This window comes from Dama dama, chromosome 10 (assembly GCF_033118175.1).
Source record: "Dama dama isolate Ldn47 chromosome 10, ASM3311817v1, whole genome shotgun sequence".
In the NCBI taxonomy this organism is placed as follows: domain Eukaryota; kingdom Metazoa; phylum Chordata; class Mammalia; order Artiodactyla; family Cervidae; genus Dama; species Dama dama.
In genome coordinates this window covers 5,777,784-5,794,601 of record NC_083690.1, presented here as the reverse complement: position 1 = coordinate 5,794,601, position 16,818 = coordinate 5,777,784, and the positions used below count along the sequence as shown (strand labels likewise).

At 53.0% G+C, this 16,818-nt stretch overlaps 1 protein-coding gene across 1 annotated transcript; it reads left to right on the top strand.

Moving 5' to 3' along the window:
• The first annotated feature begins 1,893 nt into the window (after positions 1-1,893).
• On the top strand, positions 1,894-16,391 carry C10H16orf89 (chromosome 10 C16orf89 homolog). Its single transcript, XM_061153948.1, has 8 exons — positions 1,894-2,101; positions 5,736-5,885; positions 7,030-7,180; positions 8,900-9,017; positions 11,326-11,461; positions 12,468-12,572; positions 13,171-13,257; positions 15,924-16,391. Exons 1-8 carry the CDS (start codon positions 1,894-1,896, stop codon positions 16,052-16,054), a joined length of 1,086 nt encoding a protein of 361 aa, XP_061009931.1. The 3' UTR covers positions 16,055-16,391.
• The last annotated feature ends 427 nt before the right edge of the window (positions 16,392-16,818 follow it).

Here is a 16,818-nt window from a genome sequence, read left to right as displayed (position 1 = left end):
TCCCTCTCTGTCAGCTGGCTTTCCCGACCTGTGAACTAAGGGAGGGGACTTCACATCTGAGAGGCCCCCTCTTGTTCTGATGATCTAAGAGGTTAAGGACCAGCCACCCCGGCAAATGCCTTGTCCTGGAAGAGTAAACCCCCCATTGGGGAAGGCGTTGGGATCGTTTCTCTAGGGAGAGAGGAACAAGATGCCACACCAGCCAGGCCTGCTTGTCCTGCTTGCCTACTTGGCCAACATGACACGTGAAATTCAATCCTTCCGTAGATCAAGAGAGTATTGTTTCCCTTCCAGATACCAAGGCTGGACCCTGGCGGGATTTCCCAATGGTTACGGGGACTCCAGCGTGAACCCCTGTACCACCCTAGCTGTGAGACAGTGGGTCGTAATAAGTCATTTACCCCCCAGAGCCTCAGACTTTACGGTATAAAAGAGGACAAGAATAACACCCATGTCAGGAGTTTGTTGTAAGGATTAACAGGTGATGATGGTGACAAGCTTCTCCCGGAAAATTGTGCTCAATGGCACACCCAAGGGAGGAAATACTGGTTCTTGAGGAATAAAGAAATACTTATGCTTTTTTTTTTAAGCTTTTTCTACATGAAGCACAGATACAGGGACCTCGCTGATGGTCCAGTGGCTAAGACTCTGTGTTCCCAATGCAGGGGGACCTGGTTCGATCCCTGGTCAGAGAACTAGAGCCCACGTGCCGCAACTAAGACCTGGAGCAGCCAAAGAAGTCAATAAATATGTGATGTGTGCATGCTCAGTGGCTGTCTTGTCTGACTCTTTGTGACCCCATGGACTGCAGCACTATCCTTCCCTGTCCTTCACTATCTCCCAGAGTTTGCGCAAACTCATGTCCATTGAGTCAATGACGCCATCTAACCATCTCATCCTCTGTCACCCTCTTCTCCTCCTGCCTTCAGTCTTTCCCAGCATCAGAGTCTTTTCCAACGAGTCAGTTCTTCACATCAGGTGGCCAAAGTATTGGAGCTTCAGCTTCTGCATCAGTCCTTCCGATAAATATTCAGGGTTGATTTCCTTTAGGATTGACTGGTTTGATCTCCTTTCAGTCCAAAGAACTCTCAAGAGTCTTCTTCAACACCACAGTTGGAAAGCATCAATTCTTCAGCACTCAGCTTTCTTTATGGTCCAACTCTCACATCTGTACATGACTACCAGGAAAACCATAGCTTTGACTATATTCATCACTTTGTCAGCAAAGTGATGTCTCTGCTTTTTAATACACTGTCTAGGTTTGTCAGGGATTCCCAGGTGGCACTAGTGTTAGAGAACCTGACTGCCAATGCAGAAGATGTAAAAGACCCAGGTTCCATCCCTGGGTGGGGAAGATCTCCTGGAGAAGAAAATTGCAACATACCCCAGTATTCTTCCCCGGAAAATCCCATGTAGCCTGGCGGGCTACAGTCCACAGGGGTTGCAAAGAATTGGCTTTCCTTCCAAGGGGCAAACATCTTTTCATTTCAAACTTATTTCAAACAAAGCAAAATAAATCCAAACCAACTTTGCAGTTGATCGATCAGAGATGTAACCTGTGAACCTGGAGAGTAAGGGGTGAGAAGGAAAGGATGGCCCCTCTCCCCAGCCTGCAGCCAGCTGGCTCCATGTGCAGGGCTGGCTGGCCTGACTGCGAGGCTCCGACCCCTGCCTCCCCCACCCCACCCCACCCCACCCCCATCCCCACAATTCGTTCCTGGCAGCCGCCCTTTCCAACCCCTCTGCCCAGGCCATTCTAGGCTGCAGGATCAGCCCCGCCTGGCCACTCCTCTACTTCTCTGCGGGTGGAGGGGGAGGAGGTGGGAGGCGGGCGCATGGGGCGGGCCGGCCCGGGGCTGAAGCGCTCCAGCAGCCTCTGTCAGAAGACCAGCCATGTCCAGCCCAGGGCTCCCGCTCCTGCTCTTGCTCCTGGCGGCCCCGCCACTGCAGCCCTCCTGGCTGCCACCACCAGACACCCCAGAGGGCAAGGCCACCATCACGGGCTTCATCCTCTCCGCGCTGGACAGAGCCACGTCCTTCCTGAAGAAGAGGCTGCCCGAAATCAACCTGGACGGCGTGCTGGGGTTCCGGATGCTAGAAGGTGGGTGCACTCTGGTTGCCCTGGACTGGCCACCGAGAAGGCAGTTCTCAGCCTGTCACCTGCCCGCTCTGCACCCCGGGACCAGCCCACCTTCTGGTCCCCGAATACGATGCTCTGATTAAGGAAAGAGGGGCAGAGGGCGGCTGGCCCCTTTGAGGTTGTCTAGAGACCCTCTATGATCAATTACTTTCTTTTTTTAGAAGCAGGAAGGATTCAGAGGCCACTCAAGAAAAGATTTGGAAATTATTATTTTCCAGGGAGGAAATGATTCATTTGTCAATCCCTCCCTCCTGACTTGCCAGGGATGGCTCAGCAGGTAAAGAACCCACCTGCCAATGCAGGAGACACAGGAGACGTGGGTTTGGTCCCTGGGTCGGGAAGATCCCCTAGAGTAGGAAGTGGCCACCCACTCCAGTATTCTTGCCTGGAGAATCCTGTAGACACAGGACTTTGGCAGGCTACAGTATTTGGGGTCACAACTGGGCTATTAAGCACACCCCCTCCAGACATGCCAGGACCGAAGCTAGCAGTGGGAGTGTGCCCATGAGTGTGCCTGCCCTGGCTCCCCCTGCATCCAGCCAGAGCCGCCTGAAGGCTCTGAGAAAACAGCCAAGTGTTTGTTCAGCTTTGAAGGATATAAGATCTCCGAGGAGGGGGCTGGAGATAGGCCAAGGCAAACACTCACCAAGGGTTTCAGGGAGCCCCTCCCTGACCCCAGCGACAAATCCCAGGCTCTGGCTGGCCCCATTCCTGTGTCACCCCATCTGTGTTGCCACGACAACTTTTCACACACCAGATCCCAGCAGGAGGTGGGGCTCTGGGACCTTCTGCACTGTGTCCTTGTGGCCTCACTGCCTCTGGCTTCCTTGTGTCCTCCCCATGCCCCTGACCCCCACCCCCAGGCTGCATCCTCAAGACCCTGGTCCCCTCCCCTCCAGGACAGGATCAGGGTGCAGGTCTCCTTCATGTAACCCTCGTCCCGTCTTATAACTCCTCTTTGTTGTTGTTTAGTCACTAAGTCCTGTCCGTCTCTTTGTGACCCTATGAACTGCAGCCCACCAGTCTCCTCTATCCATGGAGTTTCCCAAGTAAAATACTGGAATGGGTTGCCATTTCCTTCTCCAGGGGATTTTCCCAACCCAGGGATCAAACCTGCATCTCTGGTGTCCCCTGCATTGGCATGTGTGCGTACTAAGTCACATCAGTCGTGTCTGACTCTGCAACCCTATGGACTGTAGCCCACCAGGCTCCTCTGTCCACGGGATTCTCCAGGCAGGAATACTGGGGTGGATCGCCATTTCCTACTACAGGGGATGTTCCCAACCCGGGGATCGAACCTTCATCTCCTGCATTGGCAGGTGGATTCTTTACCTCTAGCACCACCTGGGAAGCCCTGCAATAACCTATTGCTGCACAAACTGCCCCAGGATTTGGCTGCTTGAAACAACAATTATCTCCTGGCTTCTGTTCGTCAGGAATCCAGGAGCAGTTTGGCTGGGAGGGTCTGACTCGGGGTCTCGCATGAGGTTCCCATCCAGATGGTGGCCAGCACTGTGATCATCTGAGGCTTCCCTCGTGCTGGCAGAGATGCCCCATTCACCCACAGGCCTGGTGGGTTGGCGCTGGCTGGCGGCTGGAGGCCCCTGTTCCCCACCACGTGGGCTCTTCCAGGGACTGCTTGAGCATCCTCATAGCTCAACAGCCGCTTCACCCAGAGCAAGTGGCCCAAGAGAGAGCCGAGCGGAAGCCTTGGTGTCTCTTACAACCTAATGTTGGAAGTCACAGGGGCCCCCCAGGTGGCTCAGTGGTAAAGAATCCACCTGCCAATGCAGGAGACGCAAGAGATGCAGGTTTGATCCCTGGGTCAGGAAGATCCCCTGGAGGAGGACATGGCAACCCACTCCAGTATTCTTGCCTGGAGACTCCCATGGACAGAGGAGCCTGGCAAAGAGTCAAAGACGACTGAGAGACTGAGCACACACTTGGAAGTCGCATGTCGCCATTTCCCCAGTTTCATGTTGGTTTCACAGATTGGCCCCATCCCAAGCGGGAGGGGGCCGAAAGGATGGGAAATGAGCTGGCTACCACAGCCCTCCTTCTAAGGATCCTGCCTATATTCTCAATCTTCCTGGGAGAGAGAGGAGGGTTCACATTCTGGGAGGGGTCCAGTAAGAAGAGATTGCCCATCCATTTCCCGGGTCATCTCTGCTTGGGGCTGGACAGGCAGACACTGACCTAAGAGAGCAAAGGGTCCCTCCAGCTGCTTCCAGCTGCCTCAAGGGGGTTCCAGAATGCGGCAGCAGCTGCCACACATGCAGGGAGAAACAGGAGCAAGCTCAAGGACCTAGGATCACCATGAGGTCAGGTTGGGCTCACCTGGTCTCTTTGATGATCAGCAACCCTCCTGGGACTCTCTATCCACAGGTTCAGCCAAACGATCTAGAATAAGGCTTCAGAACTAGACTGCCTGGTTCCAGTTCAGAGAGGAGCGGGGTCGGGGGAGGGGTGTTACAGAGCCCATCATCCTGCCAGACTTGCCCAGCACCCTCCTCAAACCTTGTCCACTCTCCCCCACGCAGTGCCCAACCTGACAGCAGCTGCCCTACCGCATCTCACTTCTCAGCTCTGCACTGATGCTCCCTCTCATATCTCCTCTCTTTCTGGCTACCCCATGACCTTCTCTTCCAGCCACCCCATCCTCTCCCATCCCTCCTGGGCCACTGCTAGTCCACAGGGCACCTCTGTGAGAATTAGAAAAAGGTACCACCCTTCTGGAGTCACTTGACTGACATCTGCTGGAAAATTGTCTTAAAACATGTACAAACCCATGATAAGAATGTGTGTTGCCCTTGTGCAGTGTACAACCTGCTCAATTGTACACAGCAGCCTTCCACTCTGCAATCTGAGTCTCTCCCTCATTTTTTCCTCCTGGACCACAAAGCCCAAGTCTCTATAACTAATAATAATCACTAAACATTATTAAGTGTTTTCTTTGCACTCTGGACAATGCCAAGTCCTCTATATGCATTAGGGCTAAGTTGCTTCGGTCATGTCCAGCTCTTTGCAACCCCATGGACCTCAGGCCACCAGGCTCCTCTGTCCATGGGATTTTCTAGGCAAGAATGCTAAAGTGTGTTGCCATTTCCTTCTAGAGGGGATCTTCCCAACTCAGGGATTGAACCTGCATTTCTTAACGTCTCCTGCACTGGCAGGCAGGTTCTTTACCACTAGTGCCATGCCTTTGCTTATTTAATCTTTATAACCCCATCCTCCAAGAAGGAAGGAATATCACGACTCCCATTTTACAGATGGAGAAAGTGAAGCAGAGAGAAATTAAATGACTTCCTCAGGTCACCCAATGAGAAAGCATTAGAGCCAGGACCTGAACCCTGGCCCCCCTCCAGAAATCAAGCTCTTAGCCACCACCTTCCCTCACTCTGACCACCACTCCCCGCCCTGCCAGTACCCAGCTGAGCTCCCCAGAGGCCTAGTTTCCAATAAACTCAGCAAATATTTTCCCCTCAAGAGCTGGAAGAAGCAGAGAGCTCGGTATGCATTATAACTGGGGGTATATTTTCCTGTCCATGTGGTTCATCCAGTGTTGGGATGAATGAACTCTGCTTCCCCCTTGCAGTGCAGCTCAAAGGCGTTCAGGAGAAGTGGGCGCAGGACTCCCAGCTGCAGCCGCTCGGCCTGCGTGTGGGCAAGCTGGTGGAGAAGTTGGCTCCTCTCCTCCACGATTCCATCTTCTACCTCAACCTGAGTGACCCCAAGTACCTAAGAGGTAAGAGCGTGGGTGGAGTCCCATTTCTTCAGGAGCACAGACAGCTTCTGGGGGCGCCCACTGAAACCACCTGCTGCAGCTTCAGTTGGCGTCAGGGAGGGCCTGGGAGGACCTGTAACCAGCTGCCCCTGCGGGTGTTCGGTCATCCTTGACTTCAGCTTGAGATGGCCTCTCCCACCCACGGAGGGCAGGTGGAAGGTAGGGAGTGGCTCTCCCTCACTTTTTCAGCTCATGTCCAGGCTTGGGGGCAAAGGACCATCCCAGACCAGAGGAGAGGGAGGGTCGAGATCTAAAAGGTAATCTGGCCCTTTGCATGGCAAACATTAGCATCTTGCCACTATCTTTCTTCTCGCCCTAGAATGCAGAGCCTCTGTCTCCTCGTCAGCCTGGAGTCATCCTACCAAGGGGCCCCACCCTAGAAGCCCTGGCCTGAGTTGTTCCTGGGTGGGGGCGGTGGGGGGTATAAACCAGCCCCGTGTGGTCCAGTCCTGCCTCCCAGGCTCCCCTTCCCAGGTCCATGAGGGTAAGTGGGGAGATAACTGGCCAGACAGCATGAGAGACCCCAGCTCTCCCCAGCATTGGCCTGCTTCTCTGTATGTGGAGTGCTCCACACTCTCCCCTGGAGAAGGAAATGGCAACACACCCCAGCATTCTTGCCTGAGAGATCCCATGGACAGAGGAGCCTGGCTGGCTGCAGTCCATGGGGTCTCAAAGAGTCAGACACAACTTAGCGACTGAGCATACACCCTCTCCCAGGCCTGGTCCCTGAGACCATCCCAGCCTGGCTCATCCTGGGGTTGGTTCTGCAGGAGCTCCATGTTCTAACAGAACCAAAAGAGGCAACTAACCCTGTCTAGATGTCTCAAGCTTCCATGGGGTGCAGTAGATTTACTCAGAGCCTGTCCCAACATTGTTCCTAGTGATTTTTTTTTTATTTTTCAGATAAAGAGCTTTGTGAATATTTCAAATGCAGTACTCAACCCTCAGGCAATGCTCAGAGCCCTGAAGGCACCTGAGTGCAGTCAGGGCTGCCAGGGGAGGGACAGCCAGTTCCTGGGCTCAGAACCACAGGAGCCTGGGGGGTGGTTAACCATGGCATGACTCACTGCTCCTGTGTCTCCCCCCACTCCCTCTTCTCCACCAGAGTTCCAGCTGACCATTGAACCTGGGTTTTGGAAGCTTCCACGTGCCTGGACCCGCACCGAGGCCTCCATGGTCTACCCCACTTTTGAGCAGGAGGACTCCTTCTCAGAGGAGCTCAGTGACTTGTGCCTGGTGCAGCTGCTGGGAACCGGGTGGGTCCCCTGGACCTGCCTCACTTCCTGAAGACCCCAAAGCGCCTGCCTTCCGCCAGGCCTCCGGTCCCACCTGCTTCCCAAAGCCCCAGTGCTGTGCCGTGCCAAGTCACTTCAGTCGTATCCAACTTTGTGACCCCATGGACTGTAGCCCACCAGGCTCCTCTGTCCATGGGATTCTCCAGGCAAAAACACTGGAGTGGATTGCCATGCCCTGCTCCAGGGGATCTTCCTGACCCAGGGATCGAACTTGCGTCTCTTATGTCTTCTGCAGGTTCTTTACCATTAGCACCACCTGGGAAGCCCCCAAAACCCCAGGGGTTTGGGCAAAACTAGGTGCCAGCTCCCCTGAGAGCTGTTCCTCATCCCATCCCCATCTCTGATTCGGCCCCCTGCCTCCATCAAAGGCTTCCGGCCCACTCTAGACACCCACCTCCATGCCCTGCAACCCCCCACTGACTGGTCTCCCACACTGGAGGGGTCTTTCCAAAAAGCACATCTGAACACCCCACTCCAGTGTGAAGCTTCCTTGTTCGCAGATAAAGCCTCGACTCCTCTGCCCTCCCTTGGTGGCTCAGACGGTAAAGAATCCGCCTGCAATGCAGGAGACCCGGGTTCAATCCCTGGGCCGGGAAGATCCCCAGGAGGAGGAAATGGCAACTCACTGCAGTATTCTTGCCTGGAGAATCCCATGGACAGAGGAGCCTGGCGGGCTGCAGTCCATGGGGGTCGCAGAGAGTTGGACATGACTGAGTGACTAGCACTTCCTCTGCCCTCCAGGTCCCCAGGCTCCTCTGGTCCAGCCCCTGTGGCCTCTTTTCAGACCCTCAGAGGCCCCTGTTCCCTCCCACTGCAGGCCTTTGCCCATGCCCAGCAGTCGCCTCTGTGGTATCTCTTCCCTTCCCCCTTGCCTCACCCCAGCCCCTGTGCTTAAGTAACCGCTCACACTTTAGGCCAGCTCCAGTATCTTGCTTCCAGAACCTTCCCTGACCCCATAGCAGGAAGCTGACCTCCCACGGTGGCTAGTTCTCCTAGCCGGGTCCAGTTCACGCTTGTTTCATGGTTCCACAGAACAAATGTGAACTGCATCCAGCTAGGAGAACTGGTTCCAAAAAGCAGCACAGGGCTGTAAGTCCCAGAAAGAAGGACCCAGCCTTGTTGAGCTCACCATTTTATCCTGCTGTGCATTGGGCTTGGAGGAAACCCTCCAGGGCCAGTGCTAGGTGCAGGGATCCATGGAACCCATGAGCAAAAGAGGCAGCAGGTGCCCAGGCCCCCACCGTCTCAGCATCCTTCATAGAGGTGTTTGGGCCAGGACACAGTTGGGCTTGCAGAGGGGCTCTGCTGCAATGAGGGACCTGCCCCATCCCTTCTATGGGGCAGGCCTGGCACGGGGGTTGTGGGGGACAGACCGGGCCTAGGGGTCTGCTGTTTAGGGCAATTCTGAGAAAGATGGTACTGGGGAGTCCCATGGAGAAATGGGATGTCACAGCCCCTGGTGCCTCCCCCAACCTAGGACAGCTCCAGTGTCACCTCCCCTGTGACGGAGGGACCGATTCAGCCAGTCCAGAAAAGGACACGTGTTTATCTGGCTCAGCTGCGGGCCTGACCCTGCTGGGGGCTGTAGTAACTAGATTGGGAATCAGGACCCGGGAAGGCTCCAGGCTCCCAGGCTTCATTTAGGACACTCTTAACAGCCTGGAACCACTTCTCTCGCAGGACAAACAGCAGCCAGCCCTGCCGGCTCTCCAATTTCTGCAGGACCTTCATGACCAGGCCAGGCTGCTCTGGCTACTGCCTGTCCCATCAGCTACTCTTCTTCCTCTCGGCCAGAATGGTAAGTGCCCGGTGTGGGCCCAGCCACAGCTGGAGGAGGAGAAAGAATGACTGGAAGGCACTCTCGACAGTGTGGTTTTGCATATTCACACCAGGAAAACACGCGGGTTTTAAACCTGTGCTTCAGACATCAGGAGTGGGAAATAGCATGCCATTCATCAGCCGTGAAATCCAACCAAAGTGGTGGAGAGGTTGGGGGTGGTAGTGTTGAGGTTCTGTTGGACAAAGAGCTTTGCATGCTGAACTGGATCACAGGGCATCAGGGAAACAGAGAGGGGTTGGGAGAGGAGCCGCAGAAGTAGCTCAGTAAACAACAGATGGAAAAGGTCTTAGAACAAAGTCAGTCACTAGCTGCTTCCAGAAAACCAAGCCAAGACCAAAAGAGACCCACCATCACCTCCCTGTGCCCAACACTCTTTCAATCCCAAGCACTCAGATTTTGCTAAATACTCATTTTAATTTATTTTATTTTGGCCTCACCACATGACTTGCAGGATCTCTGTTCCCTGACCAGGGTCTGAGCCCCGGTCACAGCAGTAAAATCACAGAATCCTAACCATTAGACTGCCAGGGAACTCTCGCTAAATGCTCATTTTACACATATATTTATTTATATACAAAGCAGGGCTTGCTATCTCTATTCAAAAATGTTACTCAATGCCCAGAAATTCTTAATCAAGAAAGGACTTGTTGATTTTAATAGATTTTTTAATTATTATTTATTTGCAAATTGTCACAGCCCAGTGTTTTTGCAAATACAATAAAAGCCTAATTACAAGGGAAATTGTTGTGATTATTAGATTCAGCAGATAGAAAATTAGTCTGACATACTGCTATAGCAGTTTTTAAAGCCTGTTCTCATCACCCGTCCTTTTCTCCGTGTGGTGAGACCAATCCGCAGCCCAGGCTCTTTTTTTTTTTTTTAATTGGAGGATAATTGCTTTACAATGTTGTGTTGGTTTCTGCTGCAAAACAACACGAATCAGTCATAATTATATATATATGTCCCCTCCCACTTGAGCCTTCCTCCCCTCCCGCCAGCCCACCCCTCTAGGTCATCACTGAATGCCAGGCTGGGCTCCCTGTGTTATACACAGCTTCCTACCAGCTATTTATTTTACACACGATAGCATATATATGTAAATGCTACTCTCTCAGTTTGTCCCACCCTCTCCTTCCCCAGCTGAGTACACAAGTCCATTCTCTATGCCTGCATCTCTATGCCTGCCCTGCAAACAGGTTGATCAGTGTTATTTTTCTAGATTTCCATATGTATACATTAATATATGATATTTGTTTTTCTCTTTCTGACTTACTTCACTCTGTATAACAGGCTCTAGGTTCGTCCACCTCACTACAACTGACTCACGTTCATTCCCTTTTGATGGCTGAGTACTATTCCACTGTATATTTTTACCACACCTTCTTCACCCATTCATCTGTCGATGGACACCTAGGTTGCTTCCATGTCCTGGCTACTGTAAATAGTGCTACGGTGACTGCTGGGGCACATGTGCATTTTTTGGATTGTGGGTTTCTCAGGGTGTACGCCCAAGTAGCGGGATTGCTGGGCCATATGGTAGTTTTTTTCCCTTGTGAAGCTCTGTAGCTGCCTGGGTAGGCTGGAATCAGCTTGCAGTGACAGCAGCTAACAGCTTGAGAGTGCCCCCTGGTGTCAGGCACTCCCACCCACACCAGCACCCCTCTGGTGCAGCTCCCAGCAGCATCACTTTCTTCTCCCCATGAAGACCCTTGAGGCTCATAATAGGTTAACTTAGGTGGTAGAGGTCGCACAGCTCCTAAGTGGCTGAGTCAGAACTTGAACCCAGGTCTCTCGGTCCCCCGGTGACTAAGCCTCCTATGGGCTGGGAGCGCAGATGGGGAAGAAATTTGGGGAGAAAAGGAGAAAGATCTGCTGTCAAAGGCTGCTGCTGCTGCTGCTGCTGCTGAGTCGCTTCAGTCGTGTCCGACTCTGTGCGACCCCATAGACGGCAGCCCACCAGGCTCCTCCGTCCCTGGGATTCTCCAGGCAAGAACACTGGAGTGGGCTGCCATTTCCTCCTCCAAGGCATGCATGCATGCTAAGTCACTTCAGTCGTGTCCGACTCTGTGTGACCCTATGGACAGCAGCCCACCAGGCTCCTCTGTCCACATGATTCTCTAGGCAAGAATACTGGAGTGGGTTGCCATTTCCTTCTCCAGCTGTCAAAGGCAGCCACTTGCAAAACCATTTCAGAAAAGCAGGTATTTCCCTGTAACAGAGCATGCATCTGCCACCCACTCTCTGACTTGTCTCTCTGTTCCCCCAGAGGGGATGCACCAAAGGGCTGTTCCGCCAGAGCCAGCACTACATGAACATCTTCTGTGCCAACATGATGGACCTGAACCGGAGAGCTGATGCCATCGGATATGCCTACCCGACCCGGGATGTCTTCATGGAAAACAGTGGGCCCCGCATTCTACTCTAGCAACAGAGCTGCAGGGTGTCCCTGATTTCAGGCAGACACACACACACAAACACAGAGTAGGGCTGCCAGGCTCAGCAAATGAAAATACAGGACGCCCAGGCAAATTTGGACTTCAGATAAACAATGAATATACTCTTGGTATAAGTATATCCCCAACATTGCATGGGCTATACTTTTTTTTAAATTCATCGTTCTTTTGAAACTCAAATTTAAGTGCGCATTCTGTATTTTTTCTGCCACTGTTTTGACTGCTTCCTGCCCCCAAAAGCTGACCCAGTGGTGGAACTCTGGACAGACTGACTAACTATGTGACTGGCAAACAGACCCTTAAAGCCTGAGAGAGGAGACTGAAAGAGGAATCCCTGGGTGACTGCTCCTTTGCTTGGGTGTCCAGGCCCCCGTACTGACCCTGACTCTTGAGCAGCCCTGACTGAGACCCTAAGTGGAAGCAGAACTCAGGTCTGAGGGCCCCTGCTCACTAAGGCAGGCCCTCAGGGCCTCCTTCCAGCCACTGTGGGGTTTGTTCATTTTTGTTTTATGGCTCCACTGGGTCTTCACTCATTTTTTTTTTTAATTTTGGCAAGGGCTTTCTCTAGTTGCAGTCAGCTGGGGCTACTCTTCATTGCAGTTTGCAGACTTCTCATTGCAGTGGCTTCTCTTGTTGCAGAGCACGGGCTCTGGGGACGGGCTTCAGTAGTTGCAGCTCGCAGGCTCTCGAGCCCAGGCTCAGCAGTTGTGGCACACAGCCTTAGTTGCTCTGAGGCATGTGGACCCTTCCTGGACCAGGGGTTGAACCGGTGTCCCCTGCATTGGCAGGCGGACTCCAATCCACTGCACCACCAGGGAAGTCCCAGCCACGGTGTTGAGTGCCCACCTTCTGGTGCTGCTTCTCTCTAGCAGATGGCACCATGGTGGCCTTGGGGAGGGGGAGGAGGTGGGCCTGAGAGGCAGGCCTGCAGAGGGTCCCCTGTCTTTGCTTCCAGTCGTGTTGTGTGGGATGAGTGGCTTCTCTGACTTCTACAAGCTCCGGTGGCTGCAGGCCATTCTCAGCTGGCAGAAGCCGCGGGAAGGATGCTTCGGGGAGCCAGGTGAGCTGCAATTCCTCCCTCACTGGGAGTGGGCGTGGGGCGGGAGGGTGCTAGGCTTCCACGCCAGGTGGGGAAAGGATGCGTGGTGTTAGGGGTGTGGAGAGGGACGTGCACCATGCCTGTCCATGCACACAAGTGCACACAGGCACACACAGATGTTGGGGACGTGGCAGCAGACAGGTGCTCGTGGAAACTTCCGGTAGTGCCTCCAGATTCAGGAGACGTGTGTTGCTTGAGGTGTTGTGAAGAGGAGGGGGCTTAGCCAGTACCTTTTCAGAGTTTATTTATTTAGCTGCACCTGGTCTTATTTGCCACACACGGGATCTTAAGTTGCAGTATGCAGATCTTTAAGTTGTGGCAGGTGGGACCTAGTTTCCTGACCAGGGATGGAACCCAGGCCCCCTGCGCTGGGAGCTCAAAGTCTTAGCCACTGGACCACCAGGAAAGTCCCAGCCAGTAATGTTTAAAACCCATTGCCTCATTGTACAGCAGAAACTAACACAACATCGGAAAGCAATCATACCCCAATTGAAAAAAGGAAAAACAGAAATACAAAAAAAATCCATCTTGAGAAGTTCACCTTGTACTCTTCTCCCAGCTGCTGAAGATGAAGAATTACCTGAAGCCATTCAGTACCAACAGCATTTTTTGAGAAGAGTGAAGAGGCGAGAAAAACAATTTGCAGGTAATGAAAATACCCAAGGGACCTTCTTCTTGTCAAGAGGGCCTAAAAGAGATACACACAGCTCACCCTCAAGGGTCACTGAGGGTGCCAGCATCACTGAGGGGCCGGACTGGAATGTCTTTGTGTTTGGGAGCTGAAGGGAAGGGTAGGAATCGCTGATGCCCTCCTCTTTGAAAGTGGGGAGTCCAGAGATGCTGTCTCCAGTGAAGGGAACATAAAAGAGATGTTTAAGCGTATTTCACTCTGAACGTCACTGAGGTAACCCTCTCAGTCAAAGTCTAGTCAGGAAAACAGACCCTTAACTGGGAATTTCAGCAGAGGGAACTGAATACAGGGAACTCATCTCAGAGATGCTGCAAGAGCTGAAAACAGAAAAGGTAAGAAAACACAGAGGTTAGCCACTGCAGGACGCCCCCATCCTCCCTGGAGGCAGAACTGGAGGGACCGTGGGAGGAGCGGAGCCTGTGGAGGCTGGATGCAAAGAAGATGGGGGCGGGGGGAGAGACACCCAGCTTCTCCCCTCATCCCACCTGTGCCTGCCTGTGGTGGGCAAGGCAGACTGGTGAACGTATTGAATAGTTTGGAGGGGTTGGTGCACTGGGATTTGGAGCAAAGAAGGGCAGAAGCGGGATCCTTGAACCAGTGGACAAGGGACAAGCACAGTCCTGGTGTTCCCAGTTTACATGTCATCCTGGAGCTCTTTTTTTTTTTTTTTTTTTTCCTTTGGCTGTGCCACATGGCTTATGGGATTTTAGTTCCCTGACCAGGGCTCCAATCAGGGCTCCTGGCAGTGAAAGCCTAGAGTCCTAACCCACTGGACCTCCAGAGAATTTCCCTGGAGCCACTGTGAACAGCGCCCCCTTCCCTGCCAAATGTGTCCTAATTGAGATGAGTTTGCTATGTAGCCAGTGCATCAGTGTAGAGAAACAGAGAACGGGCTATGACTATTAATGCATTCCAGGTGGTGCTAGTGGTAGAGAACCTGCCTGCCAATTCAGGAGACAGAAGAGATGCAGGTTAGATCCCTGGGTCGGGAAGATCCCTGAAGGAGGGCATGGCAAGCCACTCTAGCGTGCTTGCCTGGAGAATCCCATGGACAGAGGAGCCTGGCGGACTACAGTCCATAGGCTCACAAAGAGTTGGACATGACTGAAGCCACTGAGCACAAAAAAGATTTCTTTTATGATTATTAATAAAAATTAAAATAACTGCAAGGCAAGAGCAGGAAGGGAGGTGAGCCGGCCAGCACAGAGATGTCCAGCACACACTGGGGAATGATTCCAACAACTAAACGTCTCCCCAGGAACCCCACCACGGCTTCATCATCTACCTGCAAGTAACAAGAGAGGAGAGTGATGATGGGTTTGTTTCATAGCTGCCACCAAAGGCTGGGAGGGGTGGGGGGGAGAGTTCTCAGGAGACCTCCAGGGCCCCCTGCCTTGGCAAGGTCTGCCTGACCCAGGGGCTGGGGCTGCCTGTAGCCAGTGGTAGGGGACCCGCTGTGCACTTCCGGAGATCTGGCTACTCCCTTGAGACTGACACCTGAAAACTAGGACCGCCCTGAGGACTGGAGAGGGAGCTGCAGAAATCTCACAGCCTGAGGTCCTTCCTGGGGCCCCTGCAGGTTGACCAGCAGTCCGGGAAGCTGGGAGAGGCATGTTCCTTCTTTCATTTATGACATGCACACCTGTTGACTAAGGGCACCGGATTCGAAGTCAGACTGTCTGGGTTCAAATCAGCTTCTGCCTTTCTTTGCTGTGGGAGTTGCTCAATCTATCTGAACCTCAGTTTCACCATCTGTAAAATGGGAACCAAGCCATGCCTCATTCATAGGGGTTTTGGGGGGTTAATTTCAGATCATCATGCAATGTGCTTCCCACATTTTTCCTATAAAGGTCACCAGTAAGCATGGATTGCCAGGGTTAGTAATTAGGCTCCTTGAAGTTTGCATTATCGCTCCCTCGGAGGGGCCTTCCTTTCTCCAGAGGAGAGGAAAATCATGGCTCCCTCCAACCTGCTCAGAAACTAAAGGTGGACAGCTCATTTTGAGCTCAGAGGACTCATATAAATGACATTTATATTAATTAAATGACTCATTATAAATGATGTCAAAGGAGCTCCTGGCCCAGGTTGCTGTTTGGGCAAACATGGGACCAGGTGGGCCCCAGGCAGGACTGAGGGAGGCTGTCAAGTAGAAGAAATGAGCTATAGAGTCTCCAGGGTTGGGATCTCAGCTCTGCTCCCAGTCTCTCAGTTTCCCCATCTGTGAAATGGGGCCATTGGGTGCTGTTCTAGAAGGTCTCACGCAGGTCCTGAGCATAGGGGAAGGTGGAAAGAATTGGACCAGGGTGTGGCCTCCAGGAAGGGGCTCTGGAACGTGAATCACAACATAGAGCCACCCCTGCCCACGTAAGGAAGTCTTTCAGACAAAATATAACCTCCCAGATGAGGAGGTTCCAACTGGCTGAAGACATTTCTTCCCAGGGGGGAGACTTTAGCAGTCAACATTCACAGAGGTTGGCAGGTGGGTGCCCAGCCCTGCAAGGGAGATCTGGGGACACCAGGCTGGCCGAGAGAGTATCTGAGAAGTCCTCACAATGGATCAGTGGCTGCCTGCTGCGCCCCCCTCCCAGGACTCACAACGGGACCTCTGTCTGTCTCCCCAGACGGCTGCTCCTCCCACAACACAGCCATGGCTGTTGCAGCACTGGGTGGCTTCCTCTATGTCCTGGCGGAATACCCCCCAGCAGAGGGGAAGCTGCGGCCACCCACAATGACACCGCCCGCCGGCCACTGACACAGTTTCACGCCTGCCACCACCAGGAAGATGAAGCCCACACCTTTAGTCCATCTTATTCTTAAGTCCTGGGGTGCAGGTCACATCCTAAGGCGGAAGCAGCTGAAGCAAAGAACCCAGGGTCAACGCTGTCCCCCTCGCCCCGGGGAGCCGGGCTGGGGAGGTGGGGCCGGGATGGACCCAGGTGTGAGAGCAGATGAATAAACGTAGAGTGCAGTTGAGCTGGGCGTTGGGTCTTGGTTCTCAGCCTTTCAGACTTCTAGGGCTCCAATTCGGAAACAACTGAAGTGACAGCACGCATGCACATTGCACTTACAACAACTTGGCAATGGAGCGACAGACATCTAAGTAGGGGGAAAAGGAAAAGTCAGAAACTTGCCAAAGACTGCCTGCCACCCGCAACTCCTGGTTCATTGAGAACAGAGGGTTTCCGGGAAGTTGGCAGCAGACCAACTTGTCTGCTGATGAATTTTTGGCACCTGAACACTTGTGCTGGCTCCTGGATGGCTTGTGCGTCACAGAGGCACCAAAAGGCCACCTAACCCGGGACGCTGCCTTTGGCTAGCTATATAGGACATTGCGTGGACAACTGGAGATATTTAAAGGTGACCTGTGGATTAGTTAATAGAATTTTATTGGTAGGAACCATCCTAATTTTACTTGACCCGTGCTTATGTAAGAAAATCCTCACAGAGGATACATAAAGTGTTAAGGTGCGGTACATAGACGTGTCTACACTTCATGGTGTCCACAGCTTGGCTGAA